This window comes from Hypanus sabinus, chromosome 10 (assembly GCF_030144855.1).
Source record: "Hypanus sabinus isolate sHypSab1 chromosome 10, sHypSab1.hap1, whole genome shotgun sequence".
NCBI classification, from domain to species: Eukaryota; Metazoa; Chordata; class Chondrichthyes; order Myliobatiformes; family Dasyatidae; genus Hypanus; species Hypanus sabinus.
The window spans coordinates 35,095,260-35,113,626 of record NC_082715.1 but is presented as its reverse complement, the minus strand read 5'-3'; the positions used below and the strand labels follow the sequence as shown (position 1 = coordinate 35,113,626).

General features: G+C 39.2%; 1 protein-coding gene across 1 annotated transcript in view; it reads left to right on the top strand.

Moving 5' to 3' along the window:
- xkr6b (XK, Kell blood group complex subunit-related family, member 6b) overlaps positions 1 to 10,627 on the top strand; it is a 498,270-nt gene extending 487,643 nt beyond the window's left edge. Inside the window, exon 3 of the mRNA XM_059981653.1 lies at positions 9,663 to 10,627. Coding sequence (XP_059837636.1) covers positions 9,663 to 10,627 — 965 coding nt within the window. The remainder of the gene's footprint in view (positions 1 to 9,662) is intronic.
- Positions 10,628 to 18,367: the final 7,740 nt, after the last annotated feature.

Sequence of the window (18,367 nt, the reverse complement as noted above, 5' to 3'; positions counted from 1 at the left end):
GCTCCTCTCGGTCTGACCCTTGATCTCTTCGCCCTTGCTTTAACTTCTCCATCTCCAAGTCATGTTTCCTTTGTTTCTCTGCCTCCCCTTACTCTCTCTCCTTCTCGGCTCTCTCTCTCTTTTTCTCTTTCTCAGCTGCTTCCAGCTGTTTTAACTGAATTTCATGCTCTCTTTGTTTCTCAGCTCTTTCCTGCTCCCATTTCACCTCTAACTCCTTTAGCTGGAGCGCATGCTTCCTTTCTCTCTCGGCCCTTTCTTTCTCCCTCTCTCTCTCTCTCTCTCTCTCTCTCTCTCTCTCTCTCTCTCTCTCTCTCTCTCTCTCTCTCTCTCTCTCTCTCTCTCTCTCTCTCTCTCTCTCTCTCTCTCTCTCTCTCTCTCTCTCTCTCTCTCTCTCTCTCTCTCTCTCTCTCGGCTCTTTCATTCTCCTTCTCAGCTGCTTTCAGCTGCTTTAACTTAATTGCATGTTCCAACCATAATTTCTCCAACTCTAACTGAGCTGTCCCATTAGCTGGTACCTTTTCAGGAATATTTTCCAATACCTCAGCTGCAAACACATTCTTCCCAATATAATACTGAGTTATTGCCCTTCACACCTTCCGCTTTTTCATTGACAACCTCACCTCTGCGAGGTTTAACCCCTTCGCCAAATTTATCAGGTCTGATTTGGTGGCCACCTCTAGCGCCTCCAGAGTCGGGTTTTCTATAAATTCACCCACGCCCATCTTTGCTGGTTTCCCGTCTGGCTACCCGCGTAACCAGATCCAAGTTTGGACTTACAAGCCCGATTCACTGGCCTCCCAATTTGGTGTCAAATCCCGAGACAAGAACCCCAATTGTTACGTACCCCGTAACTGGGTCACTTACCAGCAAAGATAGAGAGGTCCGTTGAAGTCTGATGGTACTATTTTTAACAGTACTTATTGATAAAAATACACAAAAATAATATCAATGCAAACATACAGATAATATACATCGTCAATACTAAATCTAAAAGCGTGAGTATAATAATAATCAATAAGAAATAGCTCTGTCATTGTCTAGGGGATAATGTATTGTCCGATGGAAATATAGAAGTCACTTTAGTTCATTCAAGCCGCAGCTTTTTTTGGTTGGAGAGAAAGGTGGGTTAAAACTTGCCCATTCCTTTTATGATGTCAATACTTTGAGAGTCGTTGGGAGTTGATTTCCCCGTTGTTAGCTACAAACCGTTCTTCCATGGTAAAGGACCACCGATTCCGGGGCAAATGGAAATGGACGCATGTGGCCTTCCCACCGGCTTTCACTATTACGGGATCGCTAGCGTTTCTTCTGGTGCGTCTGAAGGGGCTGTTCCCACAGACCCTCTTTTATCCTGACTCACAGGGTCTCAGATGTCAATCATGTTGGGATGATGCAATCTCTCCACCAACCTCCCCCTCAGTTCATTGCCTGGGGGCTTCGATGCATCGTACCGGATTCAATACACAACTCCGTCTCCAAGAGACAATAGCCGGTATCAATGGTTCCACCTTTCGGAGGCCAGGACACATTCCAAACTCTTTGTGGATTCTGCATGTCTTTCTCTCATTTCCTGGGTCTCCTGAACTGACTCAATAGTGATCTTGCGATTCTCAAAAAGGAGGGGGCCACGGGCGTAACAAGTCCAAGTGCTGGTCTTTTTCTGTCCTGTGGTTATCTTCAAGCTGGATGACAGAGTCACCTGCCTGACTTGAAAAACATGAATTTATACCAATCTGATTGATGCCAGCTTTAAGGTCACCCCTTCTGTCTGGCTGCAATAAGCTTCTTGGCCAGATGGAGGTGGTCTAGAGCTAAAGCTTTGTCTTCTGGTGCCAGGAACTGCGTATTTGCCTTCCATTTCCTCCACAAGAACTAAATGTGATGCTGTTAGCTCAGCCACTCATTCAATCTGCATTCCTGAAAGCATCCAGATTCAACGTATAACAAACCTCACACACAAAATGCTGGAGGAAGTCAACAGGTCAGGCAGCATCTATGTTAAAGAGTTGTTTGGCCTGCTGACTTCCTCCAGCATTTTGTGTGTGTTGCTTGGATTTCCAGCATTTAACAACTACTTTGTTTCTGCCAGAAACCCAATGGGGGCAAATAGATTAACAACTACATTAAAAAACTTGGGATATAATCAACAAATGGCTCCTTGGTAGTGGCTATCAATTCTATTGGGTTAAACTAAATAGGCTAGCTCAAAACCTGACTCTATATACTTCCTATAGTCAAGGGGTTTACATTTTGGTAAAAGGAATCTAGATGACATAATGGATGTTCAGTGAAAGTGAAACAACAATGTTGTTAGCTACTTGTTGACCGAGCCCATTAGCCTTAATCTAATTAGTTAGAAAGATTTGAGACTTACCAGAGAATTAACTTCAATAAATCTGAAATGTAATATGTCGGGTCGAGCCCACTAGGGGAAGAGCAATTCTGGATTAAGTGTTGTGTAATGAGCCAGATTTGATTACGGAGCTAAAGGTAAAGGAACCCTTAGGAAGCAATGATTATAATATGGTAGAATTCAGCCTTCAGTTTGAGAGGGAGAAGCTGAAGTCAGTATTACAGTGTAAACGGAATTACAGAGGCATGAGAGAGGAGCTGATTGGAAGGAGACACTAGTAGTGCTGACGACAGAACAGAAAACAATGACAGAAGCCTCTGGAAGCAATTCAGAGGCACAAGATAGATACATCCCAAAGATGAAGAATTATTCTAAAGGTAGGATAACCGAACTGTGGTTGTTAAGGGAAGTCAAAAACACCATAGAAGGAAAGAGAGGGCATATGATATAGCAAAAATTTGTGGGAGGTTGGAGGATTTGGAAGCTTTTAAAACCCAACAGAAGCAACTACAAAAGTCATAAAAAGCAAAAAGATGAAATATGAAGGTAAGCTAGTCCATAATATAAAAGAGGATACCAAAATAATTTTTCAAATATATAAAGAGTGAAAAGAGAAGTGAGAGTGAATTTCAGATCACTGGAAGATGACATTGGAGAAGTGGTAATAGAGGGAAAAGGAATATTGGATGAATTTGTTAAGTACTTTGGATGAATCTTCACTGTAGGGCACTAGCAGTAAGCTATATATTCAACCCATGGGCAGAAGTGAATGCAGTTGCTATTACTAAAGAGCAAGTGCTTGGGAAACTGAAAGGTCTGAAGGTAAGTAAGTCACCTCGACTACATACCAGGGATCTGAAAGAGGTGGCTGAAGAGATTATGGAGGCATTAGTAATGATCTTTCAAGAATCACTAGATTCCAGAATTGTTCCAGAAGACTGGAAAATTGCAAATGTCACTCCACTCTTTAAGACGGGAGGGACGCAGAAGAAATGAAATTTTAGGCCGGTTATCAAGACCTCAATGGTTGGAAATATGTTGAAGTCCATTATTAAGAATGGGGTTTTGGGATATTTAGAGGCACATGATTAAAGTAGACCAAAGTCAGCATGTTTTCTTAAGGCAAAATCTTGCCTGACAAATTTGTTGGAATTCTTTGAGAAAATAACAAGCATGGTGGACAAAGGAGAGTCGAAGGATGTTGTTTACTTAGATTTTCAGAGGGCTTTTGACAACATGCCACACATGAGGCTGCTTAACAAGATAAAACCCCTGGTATTAAAGGAAATTCACTAGCAGGGAGAGACGATTGGCTGACTGGCAGAATGCAAAGAGTGAGAGAACTGCTGGTGACTAGTGGTGTTCTGCAGGAGTTTGTTTGAACCACTTCTCACATTATATGCCAATGACTTGGATGTTGGAATTATTGCCTTTGTGGCAAAGTTTGCAGACAATGCAAGTATAGGTGGAGGGGCAGGTAGTGTTTAGGAAACAGGGAGACTGCAGAAGCACCGAGACAGATTGGGAGAATGAGTAAAGAAGTGGCAGATGAAATATAGTATAGTGAAGTGTATGGTCATACACTTTGGTAGAATGAATGAAGGTGTAGACTATCTTCTAAATGTGGAGCATTTTCAGAAGTCAAAGGAAGGGAACTTGTGAGTCCCTAAAGATTAACTTGTAGTTTGAGTCTGTGGTAAGGAAGGCAAATACAATGTTAGCATTCATTTCAAGAGGACTAGAATATAAAAGCAAGGATATAATGCTGAGACTTGTTAAGATATTGGTCAGTCTGCACTTGGAGCATTGCGAGCTCTTATCTAAGAAAAGATGTGCTGGTATTGGTGAGGGTCCAGAGGAGGTTCATGAGAATGAATACATGAATGGAATAGTTAAGGTATGTGGAGTGTTTGAAATTTGTAATGAAATTTGTACTGTTTTAAGGAAGAACGACCCAATTCAGAAATTTGACCTGGTGTTTATAGTCCTGAATTGCTTTTGAGCTGCCAATATATATATTTTTGTATATCTAATGGCATTATTATCTTTGCAATGTTGCCCGAATATTGTTGGCAACTTTTGTCATGCTTTTCTGGGCATTCTCAGAACAGGAAGGATTTAATAGTGTGATAAATATCAGAAAAAATCTGCAGCTCTGGCAGCACCTGGTGTGATCGAAGGAGAGTTAATGGGCTAGATACTGCTGATGAGCAAGAAGACTAACAGACAAGACCATGACAATGAGCTGCAATGTGTAATCAGAGCATTACAGTCTTCGCAGCCTGCCTTCTGCAGTGCCAAAGCACGTAATGAGCTGGGTGTGAAATGAGTGCAGACATTTCAATGCTCTGTAATGTCAGGTTCATCAGTAACACACCAGCTTCGTAAAGCCGTGAATCTTCATTATTTAAAAGGAAACCTTAATTATGACTTTTGTATTTTACACACTGTTTTTATATTTTTAGTTTATTATAACTAATTTAATTTGTTTTAAAATAATTTTTCACAAGGATATTGCCTCATATTACAAAGTCCCAAAATCATTACAAGGGTCACTGTGCTCTGATGGAACCAGCATCAATAAAATCATTACGGCATAAACTATACTGATTTGTTACTGGCAGCAATGTTGTGATGCAAAGCAGGTGCAATTCTCTGGCCTCCACTTGCTCTCCAGCAGTTATGGACGACTGTGGCTCAGTGTGGAGAGGCTGATTGTGAGAGACAGGTCAGGGATAAGCAATGTGGATGCTAAGGGTGAGAGGTATAGGGTTCAGAATGATAACCTGGCCGGAATGCGAGTGTTGTTCAGCACAGGCAACTGGCAACGGTGGTAAGAGACTGCCTGAATCCTATGATCTCACCATCTCCTGTTAGATGTGACCACCATTAACCTTGTTGTCAAAAATAAATGCCCAGACGGGGGTATGAACTCACAAGGCAGCAGGCAGCAGCTTCCATTACATCCAGTTGGACGTGCAGAGAGAAACCATTGAACACAGACCTGTCCTGGTGCTGGCAGTCCACACCAATGGCCTCGTCCAGGATGTAGCCCTGAGACCCATGTCCCAGCCTGAGAGGCTGCACTGCTGGCCCTGACCTGGCCGCACCAACCATCACAAATCTCCTCCACACCAAATTCACCAAGAGATTCAGTTTCATGAGAGCACCAGTAGAAGGCAAGGATTACAACATCCGACTAAAACAGACTTAATATTTAGTTTTAATTGTGTTTACGTGAAAAAGTTGTGCATAATCTGTGCTTGGTTTATGTTTCTCTTGTGAACGTTGCTTATCTGATGCAATGTGCCTGTGTTGTTGCTGCAAGTAAGCTTCTCATTTCACCTGTTCAGGCTTGTGCTGGTACATACGGTAATAAACTCAACCTGGGTTTAACTCTCTGCTAAGGCTGATGTTTCTTTTCTGAAGTATGGCAGTGTGTATCATCGAATATTCAGTCTGTAGGACCATGGACACTAGAATGTGTGAACTAGTGTTAAATGGAGAGTCTCCTTTCTTTTGTTTTGTTATGGAACATTCCCTTGTGTTAAAGGGAGCCTGCCTGAACAGATCACAATCTGGCACAAATGTGACTGGGCTTTGATTTATTTAGTAACCTGTGCCCCCCCACAGATCCGGCCCCAAGCTGGGGGTTCAGCATTACACAATGACAGACTAACACACTCCACGAGAAAGCTTGCTATTTATTACTATTGTGAATGAAGTATTATTTACACATCAATACAAAATGTTCTTCCATGAGGTCTTACCAGTATCCCTATCAACAACTTCAAATCATTTGGAACTTTACACAGTTTCTTTCTTAGTTGATTGAATTTTAAAATTAATTGTAACCTTTTAAAGTACAATAAAAAACTGTACCAAAGTTTCATATTCTCATGCTTCCTTAATGATTATTTCATGCAGTGGTTTTGGAGTTGGTCTAATTCACAAAGAACGGGCAAGAGATTGGATATGTCAACATAAGCGTAATGGCAGGCTGCACCATCTCCCCGCTGGCCTTTACTGTGGCAATGGAGGTAATCATTAGAGCTTCTAAATGAGTAGTAGGAGGAGAACGACTGAAGTCAGGACTACGTCTACCACCAATCCAGGCATTGATGGATGATTTGACTATCCCGACAACCACCATCCCATGTACCAAACAGTTGCTTGAGTAACTCCATTCAAACATCCAATAGGCTCAAATGACAATTAAAACAAAGAAATTTCAGAGCATTTCTATAGTCAGGGGTGGGCTGGTGCACTATAAGTTCTGTGTGAATGGGAAAGTAATTCCTACTGTGTCAGAAAAGCATGTTAAAAGCTTGGGGTGTTGTATGATGTAAACCTCAGTGATACAAAGTAAGTGAAACTGCTGAAAGAAGAAATCATCAAAGAGCTTAAAGCCATCGATAAAACCTTGCTGCCAGGAAACCTCAAGCTCTGGCGCCTTCAGCTTGGATTGCTCCCTCAGGTGTTGTGGCCACTGACTCTGTATGAAGTCCTGATCACTCATGTTGAAAAGATGGAGAGGACAGTTAGTTCCTTCATTAAGAAGTGGACAGGCCTACCAAGATGGCTAAGTAACATCTACCTGTATGGCAAAGGAGATCTGGAGTTGTCTGTCACTGGAGAGTTCAAGTGTGCCGAGGTGAGGCTTGAGATGAGGATCTCATGCCAGTGTTGTCCAGGATACTGCACCCAGGACCTGAACAGGGAGAAAGTGGTGTCCCGCAGAGTCAGTGAAACAGGCAAGAGCAGCACTCAGGTTTGCAGTCATGGTGGGCCAGGTGCAATCTGGAAGAGGGGCCTTGGCACAACACAAAAGCAAAGGCGAGCTGTGGTGGTGGAGGGAGTACAGCAACAGGAGGAGCGGATGAGGTGTGCCAGAGCTGTATCTCAGGCAAAACAGGGTCAGAGGACAAGGTGGGAAAACATTGAGAAGAGAAAATTGAGCTGGAAAGACATGGGAAAAGGAAGGAAGAAAGATTAGCTTCCTTATCAGAGCAGTTTATGATGCTCTCCCAACACCCAAAAATCTGAACCTGTGGTTTGTCCTCTCTGTGGAAGAACAGCAAACTTCAAGAACATCCTCTCATCTTGCAAAGGCTGAATGATAACTCTAAAGCTCATGTGGGTGGAAGAACCACCAGCAAGGATAGACAGTGCTACACTCAGTGACATGCTTGGTGTCAGGCACATTGGAGCCTGCTCACGACTGGAACATCGCTGTCGAACGTGACGATGGGCCGGTGTTCCCTCCGGAGATAGCAACTATCACCCTTGGTCCTGTGGTCCCACAGTCTGAAGCCTGTTGTAATCTCAGAGCTCACAGTGCCCTGGGAAGATGCCGTCTGCGAGACATATGAATGGAAACATGCAGGAGACACTGAGCTGGCCACAGACGCTAAGCTGCGTGGATGGAAGGTGTGGATCTTCCCAGTAGCGTCTGGCTGCTTCCATGGCAGATTGCTGAAGGGATTGGAAGTCCAGGGCCAGCGACGAACTATAAAAGAGCCCTCGGAGGCAGCCGAATGAAGCAGCCTCTGGATATGGATGAAGAGGAGTGACGACAGCTGGGCCAAAAAATGTGAAGAGGGGTGCACCTGGGCCCTCTGGAGATGTAGTGGGCTTAAATTGATAAAACATCTAAGAAAGGGGTGCCCACCTGATGACCCTTGGAAAACATTTGCCACCCACCAAGCCCCACCTCAAGATCTTTATGCTGTGACCTGAGTTAGGATCTGCTTATCAAAGGGATTGAAACATTTAGACCTATGAGCTCGAACTTGTATCTTTCACACCACTGATTTCAAACCCACAAAATCAAATATTCACTCAGAGTCAGTGAAGTGATATCCAGAATGATTATTTTAATTGCACAGCCTCATATACATCCCAACTGTAGACTATTTCAGAAACACAAAACTTTCCACATGTCAATCCTACTTCTTCTGGACTTATATATCAAAAAATAAAAGAGAATTTTTAAACAAATAGTTTTGGACACTTATTTGCACAAATCCACGTCCCAGCTGCATTTTTTCTTTTGTGGAAAATATAATGTGCTCTCTGTTCAGGTTACTTAGTTAAAAGAACATTGTGTGAACAAAACATTGGGTGGATGTCTTGCCAGTTCTTTAGTTGTCATTTCTCAAGGATGGTAAGTAACCAGTCTGTGTTTGTTTGAACAAGTTTGTTTTTTAATGACTACCCAGCAAGGCTATTATTGTTAAATACTTTGATGGGTGAGCAAGTCTTTGAGGAAAAAAATGGACTATAGGAGCTTTCTGATAAAATTCATAACTAGATGGTTAACAAGCAAAGAATTTAAATGTATTACTTGGTTACAGTATGAAACATTTTGAGACATCAAGGATAATAAAGTTTTCTAGTAGTACTTAGTTTTCTTAAACTTTGTTGAACTACTCCTAATTTTTTGAAAATTATTATCTTTTATACTGGCAACACCTTCTCTACATTTCTTAAAACGGATTATAGTTTTCACTCTTGCTTTGCTCAGGATGGTAAAGAAGATGTTTATTTTTAATCATTTATCTAGTAAACTTATATAAGGTATAAGAAGTATCTAAGTTACAAAATATAGGTTCATGATGCTGTTTTATATATGTCATTACTTTATAATCTCTTTCCCCAAGTCAATTTAGCAAGAAGTTCACATAATCAGGGCACCAAAGGATATGGCAAGAAGAAAAGGGTAGGGGGTTGAGTGGAATCCGGGATCAGCCATGATGGAGTGGCCAAGCAGATTCGATAGGCTGAATGGCCTAATTCTGCCGCTCTGTCTTATGAATTATAGAATATATTTCAATGAAAAAAATGTTTTATAAATGATGTTTATATTTATCCAGTTTACTATTTTTGTGCAATTGCTGTGGAAGGCAAATAATAAGACATATTTACTGATTGAAATATTAAATTGATACCAGAAATGTAGCCCATATGCAGATAAGCATACTTTCTGTATTAAGGACTGAAGTTAGTTGGGATAGAAAAAACAAATCTTAGAACTTAATTTAACAAAATGTCAAAGTAGTGCATTTTTACCTATCTTGTTAAGAAACTTTGAATCTACTAAGAAACAGGCAGGTTCATAACGTAATCTTGAAATTATATTACATTGAGAATCTGCATTAACCAAAAGCACAACACATTGGCCAGCGATGGGCTACTTGAGTCCAGATTTTTATTATAGTTCCTTCCTTTGTCCTGAGGCCTGCTTGAGCTAATGTAACGTGATATTGTAATTACTACTCTTACTGTATTTCTCTCTCTGTCACACCAGGTTTGTCTTCTGTGGCCTCTCTGATGTCCCTTGCCTGGGTGCTAGCCTCATATCACAAACTGCTGCGGGACTCCAGGGACGACAAAAAAAGCATGAGCTACAGAGGTGCCCTAATCCACATCTTTTGGCGTTTGTTTACCATATCATCCAGAGTCATTTCGTTTGCATTATTTGCATCTATTTTTCAGTTATATTTTGGAATATTTGTGGTTGTGCACTGGTGTGCCATGGCATTTTGGATTATTCATGGAGGAACAGATTTCTGCATGTCCAAGTGGGAGGAAATTCTGTTCAATATGGTGATAGGAATCGTGTACATATTCTGCTGGTTTAATGTCAAAGAAGGACGGACACGATATCGAATGTTTGCCTATTATACTGTAATTTTGACAGAAAATGCTGCCTTGACTTTTCTTTGGTATCTTTACAGAGATCCCACAACCACTGACTTTTATGCCATTACAGCACTATGTACAGTTTTTATTTGTTTTATTGCTGGGGCAGCATTTATGTTCTTGTATTATGGTTTACTTCATCCCATGGGACCAAGGACAAAGATCCTTGCCAGTTCTTGCTGTGCTGAACTGCTCTGGGGGATCCCTCTGCCCCCAGAGCTCGAGGCTATGGCAGCTACGCCAGCGGCACCTCGAGGATCCCAGACTACCCCGACCAGAGTAGCAGGCGATCAGGAGGAGGAGGATGCAGCCGAGACCTGCCTGCCTGTTTTCCAAGTGCGATCCACAGTGCCACTTACACCATCCGGCCGACCCTACATACCAGAGGGACCATTCATCAAGATTGACATGCCAAGGAAACGATACCCTGCCTGGGATGCCCACTTTGTAGACAGAAGGCTGAGGAGAACTGTTAATATATTACAGTATGTAACTCCCACGTCTGTCGGTATAAGGTATAGAGATGGACCACTTGTATATGAGCTGCTACAGTATGAATCTTCACTTTAAAGCTTCACCCATTGACACTGACAAAAGAAGTAATTATGTTTACGTCAGGCACTCAGACACTGTCACGCAACTCTCAAAACACAAAACTCACAGATATGTTTTTGTTTTCCTGGTAGCTGTCTGTATATAAAGATATTCTATATGTTTTGTACGTAACAAAAAAGTGAAAAAAAATCTTTTTACACAGCAAAATACAGTGCTTATACTGTATATTAAATGGCAGAAAATTTCATTGAGAATTTCCAATTGTTATTACAAGGAATCACAAATAGAGGTGCATATTCATTCACATGCAAACACAGATATCACAGACAAAATACACATATACATTCACTCAGTTTATCTGTATGCAGAGCATTAAAGGACTGATGATAAGTGGGACTGAAAAAGCAAGTCATACAACATCAATTAACTAGAAAACTTCAAAGTGGTGCAATTTTAAATCCCTTTCAGGGTTTTGTGAGCATGTGGGGTTTTTTCAGTTCCACAATCCCATCCTTGGCAAAAAAAATGTTTCTAAGTATATACTGTGTGTTTCTTTGTCTGTGTGAGCTTTTTATTCAAGTAATAACAATCTGTTATTACAGTTCAAGGTGCAACCATATGTCAAGCACACCACATCAGATTCTTGACATATAGTTTTTTTAAAATGGAATATTACTGTTTGATTTTGTAATTTACAGAGTTCTTTTTTAATTTAAATAGTTGCAGAAAAAGTATCAATTTTATAACTTGCAGCATGGGAAAAAAAAACTGGAGTTTTTCTTTACCTGAATATACCTGAATTTTAAGTGGTTATAATAACGGTGTTATACAGGAGGTTTGTATCCTTGATAGATCCATCAACTCTGTCTGCCATACAGGGAGAGGCCAAAGTACTCTGGCCAAAGCCATCTGGTGCAATTCAATAAGCCAATTTACAACCTACCCACAGAATAGCTTTCTTTTTAGCACTTGTGTGCCTAATCAGGCCTTTGCGTGACAAACACGTGCAGACCACTGAAAAAAGGGTTAACCTTTTGACTTCCTGGTGCAGCTCAGGTGTATTCTGGTGCAGAGATTTCCAGAAAGCTTTGAGTTAGGAGACTAAAGGCTTCCTTGAATAATGTGGATAGAGATTTTACTGTTAGGAGACAATGATCAGTTATCTAACTATTGCTAATATTTTTCACTGTGCAGGAAAGATACAACTTGGGTATTTGATTTTTTTACAGTTTGTAGCCAAGTGTAACTCAAACTGTATGTATCAAAATAGGTTAACTTATCCATAAGGCAAATTTGTTTTAACTTAGTGTGAACATTTAGTAAAAGTATGTTCATATTGTCAGACATTGTAAATCTCCAACCCATTTGAATCTTTGCTTCATGTAAAGCTTACATAATTACCCAATCATTGAACACATTGTCCTTTTTAAAAATATGATGATGGTTTATTTGTCTTCCAGCCTTTCAGGCAGTGAGTTCCCACTACCTTCACTTCCCTGCTAGTATTTTTACCTAAAATCCATTACTAAGGATAACTGATTCTTCCAATCTTCTCCAACCAGGCCTCTCATTGTTTTAACACCTCGGCTAAATTCAATTTCAGTCACCACTGCTCCAAAAACATTAATGCAACCTGCTCTTCCATTCTTTCCACATAGCTAAAACTCCTAGGTCCTAACAACAGGTTTGTAAATTTCTTCCAAAACAATTCATCCACTATTTATGCTTTTATCAAGCAGATGATGTTTTATGCCTTATAATCTACTGGCCTGTCAGAAACTTGCAAATAATTCAGAATTTGCCTTCCTTCAAAATCAAACAATGCCCTTATCCATGAGTCAGACAGTAATCACCTACTGAGAAATAATATGCAGACTCAGCCACCGATGATCAATGGTACAAAACTGTCTGCATAAAAGTGAGCAATACTTAATAGATTGCATTGCTTTAAGCTTCAAATGCCTGTTCTGTGTTTTGTCATTTAATAAGCCAGATCAATTAATGACCAAGTAAGTTATTTTGTATTTATATAACCATACAACAATTACAGCACAGAAACAGGCCATCTCAGCCCTTCTAGTCTGCACCGAACGCTTACTCTCACCCAGTCCCACTGACCCGCACTCAGCCCATAACCCTCCATTCCTTTCCTGTCCATATACCTATCCAATTTTACTTTAAATGGCAATACCGAACCTGCCTCTACCACTTCCACTGGCTCGTTCCACACAGCTACCACGCTCTGAGTAAAGAAGTTGCCCCTCATGTTACCCCTAAATTTTTGTTACAAGGAATGTCTTAGCAGATTCTATGGGACAAATATATTTACCTACATTCCCAATCCACTAGTGCAGCAGTTAAGTAATCAATTTGAATACAGGCAGCGAAAAATGAATTAATTGGCCAAGAACTCATGTAGCTATTCATCTTCTCAGAGTGATATGGGTTAACAGCCATTCCAGATTTTAACTAGATTTCCAGCACCTGCAGATTTTCTCTTGTCTGTGATTGATCAACCATTTCTGGGTTGTTTCCCCTCACATTAAACATTTTACATGCAACTTTCCTGTGTGAATCACCATTTCGCTTTCCATGTCATGCTCTCCTCAGTTAAGTTATTTTTGGTGGAACATTGCTTGGGCAATGAGACTACTAGTTCTGGGGAATGATCATACTGACTGTTTTCACTCATCACTAAGGTAAGTCTCAATTGTCCCTAGAGTTCTTTGAACTCTCATCAACACTAATCTCATAACATGATTCCCATGTGCCATTTGCTCCAGCCTCTAACTACCTGATGGCTCCAAGCCTTAAATTCTCCAACTCACACAGTCTCCAGTAAGATCCTGATTCTGCAAAGGCTGATTGCTTCATCACCTACTGCCAATGGCATGCTTTAAGCACCACCAGCCCTGACACTCATCGACCATAGCTATGGCCATTTTTGAGCTCATTAAATGAGACAGATTAAGTCAATAAACCTCCACTATAGGCTTTTAAAACAGATTCATTGTTATAGCAAATAAAACTAGCTAGCATGCCAGAATATAAGCTTCATCAACTCTTTAGCTACATAGGAAAATGTCTTTGAGAGCTCAGGGTAAGGCCTTGGGCATTATTTAGCAAACCTTTGACTGAAATGATCGTTGGTGCTTCATATATTGATTGCACAGCACACGTATTATTGCATAACACATTTTCCAGAGATTATTTTATGCAAGGCCATCTCTTCCTATTTCTCCTGGCATTGTTTGTAATTCTTGGCAGTCATCAGTTACTGCATTGCACATTTCAGGTGAAGTAGTTAGTGATGTTTAGCAAGAAAGAAATGTAATTCAGTGAGGAGGTTCACCCGATGACCTAAACTTCTACTTTAGAGCTTCTATTCCAGTTCCTATTGATTCCGAGAAGGAGACAACTCATTTTCTCACCCACCATTCTAAGACACCATTAATAATGAGCTATTCTTGTTATACAAAAGTAAAAAATACTTGTAGTTTTATTCCTGAAAGATTCTTCTTTTTTTCATGATAGTTGGCATGGGAAGACTCTTGTCACCTGCTGTGCACAATAAAAAAAAGTTGCAACTTTGAAGAAATCAGTTTGTCCTCTGACCTTTCTTAATCTCTTCAATCGACATCAGCCTACATTAATGCAACCCCTTTAAGCTAAATATTTCCCAGTTAATTTTAAATTTTGATATGGTCCGCTCGTACAGCTAATTGTAGTGTATAACTCTCAGTACTAATAACCATTTGTCTGGAATAAGCGATTGTTTGACCTGCATCATTCTGATAATGAAAGTGTGGTGTCATTACTGATATACCTACAAGTAGATGCTATCTTTCACCATTCAATGTTTTAGAGTCATAAACACGTTGTCTTTCACTATTTTAAATCTCTTTTGTAATTAAACCTTTTCACTCTCTGTTTTATGAGCCTTTTTCCACCTGATATTATTCCAATGATCTGTTTCTCATACCTCAAATACCCTCTAATCAATCATGCAACATTATATACAACAACTCAATTCCATTTATGTTTTCATGGTCCTTTTCAAAAGCGCACTGAATATACTGTTCTTTACCTGGTAGGTGCTCATTGAAGAGCCTGATGTCAATCTGAAGCTGGTAAATAGCTACAAACAACACAAAGTACATGCACTTGCACGGGAATGCTGGACATGCTGGAAATTAGAAATGCCCCTCAAGCTTAGGCCTCATGTCTACTCCCTCATGCCTACATACAAATTGTTTAAGCAACAGATGGTCCAGCATTGATTCTTCGGGAAACAGCTTCTCATATCTTACTAATCTGTGCACTTATCTATTTATTCCCTGCTCTTTACTTTTTCCCTTTCATAGTTGCACATAGAAAAGGGGTTAGGTACTTAAGTATAACCAATCTTCACATTCACTTTTATATCATTGGACCTTTGCCCAAAAGAGCTCAAAATGCATTGGGTGATAAAGTTTAATCCAAACCAATGTGATGACTAAGGCAACAGAAGCCCATGAAGTCGTATCCGAGAGTATATTTTTCCTCAGCAAATTAGACTATCATAAGACCGTAACCATAGAAATACCGAGCAGCTGTAGCTATTTAGCTCTTCAACTGTGCTCCATTTTTCAATAAGATCACAAATGATCTGACTTTCCTCAAGTCCACTTTTCACCCTATCCTTATAACTCTTGATTCCCTTACTGAGTAGAAATCTATTTATCTCCACCTTGCAGATGCATATTTTCAATGATGAACTATTCATGCTGAAGTTAGATGAGGACGAGTAGGAGAAGTTTGGAAGAGAGCCTGTATTGACTGTTTATGTTAAATAACCTGTTTCTGTTCTGTGTTTTCTTTAAAGTGTTCAGTGAATTCAGTGAGAAATGCAATTTTGAATGTTGATTCAAGAGCTTTGTATCATTTCATCCTTCTAAAGAATGCAAGAATCAGTAAAACACAGAGTACCTTAATTGTGTAATCATTATATATTGAAAAAATATATTTTTCAAATTGCAGTAATTCTGGGGTCATTGACCACAACTACAATCCTTATAAAAAGCACATGAAATGAGACAGATTAAGTCAATAAACTTTCTGCATTTTCTTTTAAAATAGTATCATTGTTCCAGCCAATAAAAGGTGCTAGCATGCCAGAACAATAAGATTCAACAACTCTTCTGTCTCAGATAGCTGTATCTTCTCTTCTGGTAGGAAATATCCATTATAGAAGGCATAGCTTATAGGAATTTCTAAATGTTCTGCTACATCATTGTGTAAGTATAGTGAAATACCTATCCACATTACTAAGGAATATTTTTTTAATTCAGACTGTGGTGCACTGTTGTTTGCTGGGGAGTCTAATGAACTCAAGCTAGATGAAGCTTATTGCTAACAACGAAAAAAAAATCTGCCTTTTAATTTCTGGACTGCCTAGCACAATAGTCATTATTTGTTATACTAGAATACTTAGTATTATATCTTTACTCAATGTTAGTCAATGAACCCTTTGTGTACTGAGAAGATAGATTCACTTCTTCTTAGACTACATGCCACAAAAGACTGTGGTATCTCGTGACTGTAAAAAGAAGCCGAAGTATTGATGCCATATTGAAAGTAATCTATCAGTTAGATGATACAGTAAATGTCTCTTCAGCACTCAAAGGGTTACAATAATTTAATTTCATTATATAATGCCAACGTCTATGTCGCCTAGTGTGATTGGCTGATAGGTATGTATTAGCAAACAAAAAAAAAGCATACCTTCCCTGAAACAACAAATTGTAAGGGTGCTAAATTTCCAAACACACTAAATTGATGTACTTTTTTAATAACAGAAATAGTATGATTTATTTTTATAAACTGACGTTTAATGCTTTGAGGCGTTATATAATAGTGGTAATGAACAATATGGTATGTATTATTGGTTGGTAATTTGCACTTTAAGATAATCTAACTCTGGCACACATTACCATCTGATAATCACCAGATTTCTGTTCCTTATCACTGAAGCAAATTAGTATTTTGTGTCATTGTATTTCATCATATGTAATACCATTGTACCTTTATACATATAAGAAAATGTGCTGCAGCATTTGCATGATGTAAAAGACGCAAGCAATTGTAATTTTACACCACTGAGAGGACCTAGTTAGTACACCATGAATCACCTAAAGGGCTTTCAAGGTTAGCTAGTTTTCTAGTTTAACTCTCTGGACTATATTCATCATAAAATATTAATAAATATATTTGCTATTTTAATCGACATACAGATAGTAATTGCTTAGGTTGGTCTTCCCAGGAAATAAGCATTTGAGAGTGATTTCTTGAAGTAGACAGTCAATCAGGTTTTGAGTTTTTCAATGACAACAAGCTGGAAATCTTTTTAACAGCAGTGGGCCAAAGCAAAACATTTCACACTGGTGCTAGCGACTTGCAAATTTGCAGGTTGTATTTTACAATCTATGGTAACAAGAACTTGTCATCAGATAAACTAATGTGTTAAACCGTCAATGTGAAAATCTGAATTGGAAAGGTACAAGATGCCCACCAGTTATTTTGTTCCTTTAAATAAGTCATTGATTACTACAGGACTAACAGAAATACAGTCGAAGCTTGTGTTTATAGTTTAGCAAGTTCCTTTTATAGGCAGCCATTGTGTCACGCCCTTTTGGGTAACAGAAATTTGTCCTTACAGAGTTTACAATTCATTACCCAAAAGTCTGAGATTGAAAATTCAATTTGCTCTCTTCAACTTTATGTGAAAAAAGGCAAATAAATAAACACAATTTTAGTTTCAACTTGCATGTGCAGTAGACATAGCTTCGCATTACAGAGAATTGCAATGTTTACTAAGAACACAGGCAAAACCTTTCCCCATAAGACTGGGGTCGCCTGTATTTCTAAACAAAATATATATCTTCAGTAGCACTGACAGCATTCAATAACACTGTCTCACAGATCAAAATCCTTCTGATGGGTAGCTGCCTTTCTATATCAGTTAATGACACAGATTATGTGGTAATTAAAGTTACACTGGCTGGTCTTCTTCCAATCATCAAATTTGGACCAGTGCGTTTTAATGCAAGTGTAATAAATATCAAGAATTAACAATAGTAAAAAAGAAAGGAATCCTAGAACTTTTGTGTCATTATCTGAAAGGAACGGTAGTTCTAATCAATTAAATTGGGCTAAGAGTCTAAATTCAGTAAAAAGCATTATCTTACTTTAATTAATCATTATAAAATACATTTTAAGCAAATACATTCAGCTTGCATGAACTAATATATAATAATTTTCAATCCTCTTTAACCTCTTCATCATTTTTACCTGTTTTGTTCTACTGGGGAAACCCTGAGTGAAGTATTTCTTATTAAGGAGATTACCATGAAAATGGTTGAAACTAAAATCCCGTTGTTTTGAAAAAGCCTTGACCTTAAAACTCCCTCTTTCAAACTGTGGATTCACCATTAAGTGTTGAAGTCTTTGGAAGTCATATCTATGTCGATGAAAGTAAACTATTATTTATTCCGCTGACCGTGAAAGCCCTATATTCTTAAATGATCTTAGCTTAGAAGGAAATTGTAAATGAATGAAAGAAAAACACTGCTTCTCAACCTTGTGGTGCCTTTTTTCTAGGTGCTTATGGTACTCCTATCAAGGCAGCCACACAGCAAACAACAATGCCAGTACCTTTACATTTATGTGCCAGTGCAGTAAAATACAAAATAATCACTGTATTATATATATTATATG